Genomic DNA, 7,967 nt, shown 5'->3' with positions numbered 1-7,967 from the left:
ACATGCCAGGCAGGCGCTGTACCACTGAGCTGTAATCCCCAGCCCCTAGGATAGATTTTGATCAGTGTTATACCATTGCAACATGGAAGAGGACCCAATGTGAACTAACTCAACTTCTATTTGTGTACCCTGACATTTAAAAGGTAGAATGAGCCAGCGACTCAGGAATTTGAGGCAAGATCCCAAGTTCAAGGCCAACCTGAGCATCTTAGCAAGACCCTAAATAAAACTAAAAACAGCCAGGTGCAGTGGCACATGCCTGTAATCCCAGCAGTTTGGGAGGCTTGGGCAGCTTAGGCAGGATTGCAAGTTCAAAGCCAGCCTCAGCAACTTAGTAAGGTCCTAAGCAACTCAGTGAGACCTTGTTGGTAGATAAAATATAAAAAATGGCTGCGCATGTGGCTCAGTGGTTAAATGCCCATGAGTTTAATCTCCAGTACCAAAAAATAAATAAGTAAATAAAAAATAAATAAATAAAATAAAACAGGACTAGGAGTGTAGCTCAATGGCAGAGTACTTGCCCAGCATGTGCAAGGCCCTGGGTCCAGGCACCAGTACTGCAGTAGTAAATAAATAAAAACAAAAGGTAGATGAGGGAGTAAGGAAAGGGAACCTAGGGGATTTGAGCAGTCAGGGAAATGAAAAATGGCAAAGTCTTGGTCAATGCTGATGCTGAGAGACTAGCCCTGTGTCTGTAAGGGTGGAGTCAGGTGGCCTCTGCAGATCGCATTTCAGAGGAGCAGCTCTCTGGTTCTTGAGAATGCCTCTCCTGAGTTGTAGGAGATAGATTCACATTTATAAAGGCACAGAGGAAGGATTCACCATCATAAACCCTTTCAGTAATGCTCTGAGGGTCTTGCAGGGCAGGGGTTCTGGTGCCTGGTATTGTCGAGGAAAAACTCAAGTTCTTTTGGCAGCCTTGAGCTTTCCTATGCAGGCAGTTAAAGGGATCTAGGGTTGGCTGTCCTAGGGATGCGACCTTGAGATGTTAGACACTATGTTAATGTTTGTCAGGGAGGGGAGTGAATAAAATCATGTGGGTTAAGAGTCAGTAGGGGGGGCTGGGGATGTGGCTCAAGCGGTAGCGCGCTCGCCTGGCATGCGCGATCCTCAGCACCACATACAAACAAAGATGTTGTATCCGCCGATAATTAAAAAAAAATAAATATTAAAATTCTCTGTCTCTCTCTCTCTCTCTCTCTCCACTCTCTCTTAAAAAAAAAAAAAAAAAGAGTAGGGTTTTTTTTTGTTTGTTTTTTTAGTTGTAGTTGGACTCAATATCTTTATTTTATTTCTTTATTTTTATGTAGTGCTGAGGATTGAATCCAGGGCCTCGCACGCTGGGGAGCGCTCTACCCCTGAGCCACAATCCCAGCCCAAGAGTCTGTTGTTTTTATAGACCAAGGTTGAGGCCCTGTCAGGAAGAGGCAGAGCATAGCAAGCTGGCTTGTCTCTCCTGGAGCCCAGACTCTGAACTAGAAAGGAAGCAGCTGGGACTGATCTGTCACACTGATGGCAAAGCCCTTGGGAGAACAGCCCCCAGGCCATTCCCGTGTGTGTTCCTTCTGAGGCCTGGAGTTCCAGCTGGTCCTCATTCTGGGAGCCCAGCTGCACTCCAAGGTGGGTCTCTGCTGCCTGCACCTGAAACATCTGAACCAAGCCAGAGTTCAGAATGAGCTCTGCCTTCGTGGAGCTTGTATTTTACTGGGGCAGAGATAAGAAGAAATCAGGAGCTGGGGTGTGGCTCGTTGATAGAGCCCTTGCCTACCATGCACAAGGTCCTGGGTTCCATCTTCAGCACCACAGAAATGGGGGAAAAAAAAAGTGGCTGGGGGGCATCCAGTGGGTCTACTTTGATGATCCTAGCCTGGGCCCCCTTAGCCCTCTTGCATGAAGGTTGTATCTTGAACATCTTTTGCTTGCTATTGAACTTCATATAGAAATTTGCACTGATTCTGATTCCCAGGGGAGATCACAATTCTCATGGAGCTCTGCAAAATGACTCTCTGGTTGAGACATTAGTCTTCTTTTGAAGAAGTGGGTCATGTTTGAGGACCCCAACTGGAAAAATATGATTTCTTCACCAGTGAAACATCAGATTAGACCCTGAGTTGTAGCAAATATTCCAAAGCTGGCTTTGGATGTGTCTCCCCCAAAATTCATGTGTTGAAATTCAGCTACTTTGGTGATGGTATTAAGAAGTGGGACCCTGGGAAAGTGATTAAATCATGGGGGCTCCACCCTCATGAATTGGATTAGTACCTTGTCAAAGGGCTGGAGGCAACTAGCTTAGCCCCTTTGCCCTTCTGCTCTGACCTGCCCTGTGAGGACAGGAGGGCATGACACTCCTCCTCTCTGGAGGATTCAGGCATCATCTTGGAAGCATCAGATACCAGTCTTCTTGCTGCCGTCTTGATCTTGGACTTCCCAGCCTCCAGAATTGAGAAATAAAATTCTGTTCTTATTTTTAAAAAAATTAATTGAACATGGATACAATACCTTTGTTTTACTTATTTTTTTTAAGACTTTCTTTTTTGGTTGTATATGGACACAATACCTTTATTTTGTTTATTTTTATGTGGTGCTGAGGATCAAACCCAGTGCCTCACACATGCTAGGCTAGCACTCTACTACTGAGCCACAATCCTAGCTCCTATTTATTTTTTTAGGTGGGCTCTTGCTCTGTTGTCCAGGCTGCATCAAACTCCTGGGCTCAAGTGATCCTCCTTCCTCAGCCTTCATAGTAGCTGGGATACTGGCACAGGTCACTGCTCAGCCCCTTCCTTCCTTCCTTCTTTCCTTCTTTCCTTCCTTGTACTGGGGAGGGGAGCCAGGGACACTGTATCACTGAGCCACATGCCCAGCCCATTTTATTTTTTATTTTGAGACAGGGTCTTGCTAACTTTCTGAGGTTGGCTTCAGAGTCCTCCTGCCTCAGTCTCTTGAGTTGCTGGGATGATAGGTGTGCACGCCACCATGCCCCCATTTTTTGTTTTGTAATGAAGACTGAACCCAAGGATGCTTTGCCACTAAGCTATATTTCCAGCCTTTTTTTTTTTTTTTTTTTTTTTTGAGACAGGGTCTCAAAAAAGTTGCTGAGGTGAGGCTCAAACTTGTGAGCCTCCTGCCTCAGCCTCCCAAATTGCTGAGATTATAGGTGTGCGCCACAGCATCCAGCCTCAATATCTATTCTTTAGTGCTTACCAGTCTGTTTTGTTATAGCAGCCCAGACACTACCCTGTTTTCCACTCATCCAGCAAGTGTTTTTTAAAAAAATATTTATTATTTTTTAGTTGTAGGTGGACACAATATCTTTTATTTTGTTTTTATGTGGTGCTGAGGGTTGAACCCAGGGCCTCACACATGCTAGGTGAGCACTCTACTGCTGAGCCACAATCCCAGCCCAATTTTTGTTTTAATATTTGGTAGTTGTAGATGGATACATTTATTTATGTATGGATACAATACATTTATATATGTATTGTATACACAATACAATTTATTTTATTAATTTTATGTGATGCTGAGAATTGAACACAGTGCCTCAAATGTGCTAGGCAAGTGCTCTACCACTGAACTATAACCCCAGCCCATCCAGCAAGTTTTTTTTTTTAATTTATAATTATAGATGGACAGAATGCCTTTATTTTATTTATTTATTTTTGATTTGGTGCTGAGGATCGAACCCAGTGCTCATACATGCTAGGCGAGTGCTCTGCCACTGAGCTACAGCCCCAGCCCCCAGTCCAGCAAATTTTAAATGAGCATCCCCATGTGCAGGGTTCTGGGCTGTGCCCCAGCAGAGCCTTAACGTTGCCTGTTGCTTGCATTTTAGCACAAGACGCAAAGTAACTTCAGCCCCATGAAGTCACAGGCACTGTGATGGGGTGTGCAGGAAATAGTAGGTGCTGGGGCTGGGGGGCCGGGGGAGTGGTGCCTGGCGTATCTGGGGAACTTGTGTTTCCCTCCTCTACTGTGGCTACCTGAGGCAAGGAGCCACTCTGCCTCTCGGCATCTCAGCATCCCTATCTGTGAGGACTACTTGGAAGAATAGTGTACACAAAGCTCACGGCAAAGGGCCTGGCACACAGAAGAAAGGCTCCGCAGTGCCAGCGGTCACTGGCAAGCACCTGGCAGATGGTACCCAATTCCCTCCCACAAATGGATCATGCACCAGGATTCCAAGGCAAACCTCTGTTGCTGATACCCTTTCTCCCCAGACCTGATGGATGGCTAGCAGCAGGGGCGCTTAACCACTGAGCAATATCCCCAGCCCTTTAAAAAAAAATTATATATATATATTTAGAGGCAGGGCCTCTCTGACCTGTTAGGCCCCTGCTAAGTTGCTGAGGCTGCCTTTGAACTTGCAATCCTCCTGCATCAGCCTCCTGAACGGCTGGATTACAGATGTGCGCCACTGTGCCTGGCAGCACAGGGACTCTTCCCTGGGAAGAGAGAAACCTGTGCCAGGGATGAGGAGGATGCAGGAGGCACCCTCAGCTCCTGGAATGTTGGTGTTGGTGCTCTGTCTCAGCCTCCAGTGCCTTGCCTCACATGGAGACTAGGGCCACACCTCACCATGGCCTGTAGGAGTGTGACCCTATCGTCTGCTATTCCCACTGGCACCTCAGGGAAGGAAAGAACCTGGATGTACCCAGGACTCTCTGGACAGTGTCGGAGCCTGGCCGCCTCACTGTGGATCAGCTACTTCCCCTCCCCTCCTGCTGCCACCCTTGCTCCTTTCATGCCACTCTTCTCCCTGGCGGGTCCCCCATCTAGGATGCCTAGGACCCCAGGCGGGCTCCGTCTTTCTGCTGGGTCAGCTCAGCTGTCTCCTCTTGGGAGAAGCCTGCGGGCTCCTCAGGGAGCAGGCGCTGGCTCCCTGCCCTCAGCACCGCAGCCAGCTGCCTCTGGTCTTCTGGACCCATGTCCACACCTAGCAGTCGGCAGGAGGTGCCTTCTCCCAGGGGTCCCACAGGGTTGTGACCTCCTGTTTACCAACGGTCTGTCTCATCTGGGCAGGGGCCCTGTTGGTCAATGGCCAGCCTTGACCTGGGTGTCTAGACATGGATGTGACAAAAATGTGAAGGAAACATATATTCTACCCTCAACCTGCCACCTGTCCCCAACCTGCAGTTGATTTGTTCCTAGGACGGGGCATAAATCCCCAGACACAGCCCTCCCTACCACAAAGCTAGCCACATTCCAGACCCCTGCCAAGATGCCCCCCAGGCCAGCACTCTCAACCCCTCTGCAAGAAAGACGCTCTTAAAACAAACAAACAACAACAAAAAAACAAAGACACTCTGTTCTGCTGCACTTTGCACAAAAATGTATTTCTGTGACATCCCAAAGTACAGACATTTCCCCAGGCCCCAGGCTGAGAAAGCAATGCGATATGAGTGAGCTCTGCCCCGGGTCTGGATGGGGCTGTTGGGGCCTGGGATGGAAGGAAGGAGCCAAGGTGGCCATCTGCCACACTGGAGGGAACAGGGGTGAGCCCCCTTCCCAGGGCCTGGAGGGAAAGACTCAGGGAGAAAAGGGCCAGTTACGTCTCCCTAAGGCTGCCTGGTCTGCTCTACCTGGAGGTAGAAAAGCCAGGAGAATCCAAAACAGGGCCAAGGAGGAAGGCCGCCTCCAGGGTTGGCTCTGCCCCAGGTCTCTTGTTCCCCGTGGCCCGCCACCCGTATGTCCGATGAGAAGCAACTCCGAGTTGGAGCAGGGGATACACAAGGTATGGAGACGCAGCAGCCTCTCATGGGGTCTGCAACACAGCACAGAGGTTTCCCAGGTACAGCCTGTCCCAGTGCTGGTCTGGAGGTGGCTGCCTGCTGTCACTGTGTAGGGCTAAAGTGGGGACCTCCTGCCTCGGAGAGTTGTGGGGTCCTCTGGGAGCGGGCAGGCAGGGGTGAATGAGGCAGGTTCAGTTCTGCTGGTGGGGGTGCCTGGGCACCTTGGGAGCTTATGGGCAAATGAGGGCTGTGGAGAGTGGGAGCAAGGCCCTGGCCCCAGAAGGTGCTGGCTTCCAGAGCTGGGCAGGAATGGGATGTGTTTGGCAGGAGGGGCAGTAGAATCTGCCCCCGAGTTCTGGCCATCCCTGGGCTGGGGCCTTCAACAGCCTGGGGCCTGGTGGGAGACGCAGAAGCAGTCTCCATAGCAGCATGGCCGCAGCAGGCCTGGCCAGAGGGTGGGGCCTTGGGAGCAGGGGCAGCCTGGCCCTAGGCCTGGGAGCCACTCACTGTCCTGCCCCTGATGGCCCACAGCCGGGAGCACCAAGGCTTCTGGGAGACCCAATGGGGACAGTTTTAATCCCCACACTCCATCAGCCATGCCCAGGAGCCCAGTGGGGTTGTCAGGCCTGGGTGTGTGGCTTAGGATGCTGGAGCAGGCTGACCCACGCGGACTCCTCTCCAGACAGAAGGGAGGCCGGCCAGGGTTGAGGTCACCAGGAAAGGATGGGACACTCACAACGTTAGAGGCATGTAGTCTGGCTGGGGTAGGAGTGAGTGTGGCAGCAATGAAGGCTTAGAGTCAGGGTGAGAATGGCCAAGGAAGTGGCAAGAATTCAGGGAGGTTTCTTTTGTTTTTGTACAGAAATCATACACACAAAACTTCACACTTCCTAACCAAAAAAATAATATATATATATGTATATATATATAATATATATATATATATCTCACTAATGTTAAGGAAAAGCGTCGGTTGTGCAAAAGTCCCCTCTGTCTTTGTCACGTGGGAGGCTCCTGGAGGGACCTGCCAGCTGGGCCACGTGAGGCTGCTCCGGGCCTGTGGTCCGAGCAGTGGCGTCTACAGGCTGAGACCTCTATCTGGACGTGTCCATGTTCTCCTCTTTAAAGTTGCTGCAGTGCTCAATCACCTTGCTGCAGACAGGGGGGAGAGGGTTGGAGGGTGCAGGTGGGTCCTGGAGACCTGCAGCTGGTCAACAGGGGCCATGCAGCGCTGACCGAACGAAGGGCACAAGGTGGATGGAGAAACACCCAGGAAGAGGTTTCCCTGCCACGAATCACCCAGGCTCCCCTCTCCGCTTCCTCTGCTCCTGACCACCCTCAGCCCCACGGCACCACGGACAGCTCACCTCCCAAGCCCCCTGTCCCTCTCCTCGGCAGTACCTTCCTCATTCCTCAGGTCTACCAGAGGTTCTCAAGTAGCTGCACACCCAGAAACCAGATGCTCTGTCCCGGCAGCAGGCCCAGGCTAGGTGAGGAAGCTGTGTGCTCCAGCCTGACCCCTGGGAACTGCTGCCCACTGCTGTCAGGTGCCACCTGGACCCTAGACAGCTTGCCCATTCAACACAAAGCCTCTGGGCTAGGGGCTCCCTGCAGACTCCCATGTTAACGGGGAACCCCATGCACTAACAGGCCTCTTCAGGGGAAAGGCCCAGAGTGGGGCAGGAGCGCTGAGGCCTTTTCCTGCACGCCCAGTTTACTGGCCAGGCTTATCCAGTTCTTTTCTTTTCCTTTTTCTTTTTTTAATTGTATCTCAATATGGATGTGTCTGTATGTGTGTGTATGTGTGTTTTTCAAATATCCTGGGATCCCTGTTTACTGTATTTCCTAAATGCACTACAAAACAAAAAGGCCTTTTTTTTGTAGGTAGGGGTGTACTGGGGATTCAACTCAGGGGCACTTAACCACTGAGCCTCATCCCCAGCTCTTTTTAATTTTGAGACAGGGTCTCGCTAAGGTGCTTAGGGTCTCATTACGTTGCCCAGGCTGGTCTCAAGTCTCTATCTCCTGAGTCGCTGGGATTACAGGTGTGCACCACTGCACCTAGCTGGGCTTCTCTATTTTATTTAAAAAATTTTTAAAAGTTATACATGGACACAATATCTTTGTTTATCTGTTTTTATATGGTGCTGAGGATCAAACCCAGTGCCTCTCACATCAAGACAAGTGCTCTGCCATTGAGCCATACCCCCAGCCCAAATTTTAAACAAATTTTCC

The 7,967-nt window shown here is 50.3% G+C and overlaps 1 protein-coding gene across 2 annotated transcripts in view; it reads right to left on the bottom strand.

Annotated features, from left to right (window-relative positions):
• Nucleotides 1–5,309: 5,309 nt before the first annotated feature.
• Nucleotides 5,310–7,967, bottom strand: part of Zer1 (zyg-11 related cell cycle regulator) — a 29,277-nt gene continuing 26,619 nt past the window's right edge. For both annotated transcript variants that reach the window (XM_076845332.2, XM_076845331.2), the window contains exon 16: nt 5,310–6,884. In XM_076845332.2, the coding sequence (XP_076701447.1) occupies nt 6,827–6,884 (58 nt within the window). In that variant the 3' untranslated portion in view covers nt 5,310–6,826. The remainder of the gene's footprint in view (nt 6,885–7,967) is intronic.

The sequence above is a fragment of the Callospermophilus lateralis genome, chromosome 2 (assembly GCF_048772815.1).
Source record: "Callospermophilus lateralis isolate mCalLat2 chromosome 2, mCalLat2.hap1, whole genome shotgun sequence".
NCBI lineage: Eukaryota > Metazoa > Chordata > Mammalia > Rodentia > Sciuridae > Callospermophilus > Callospermophilus lateralis.
Note: the sequence above shows the minus strand (reverse complement) of the source record. Positions and strands in the feature narration are given on the sequence as shown.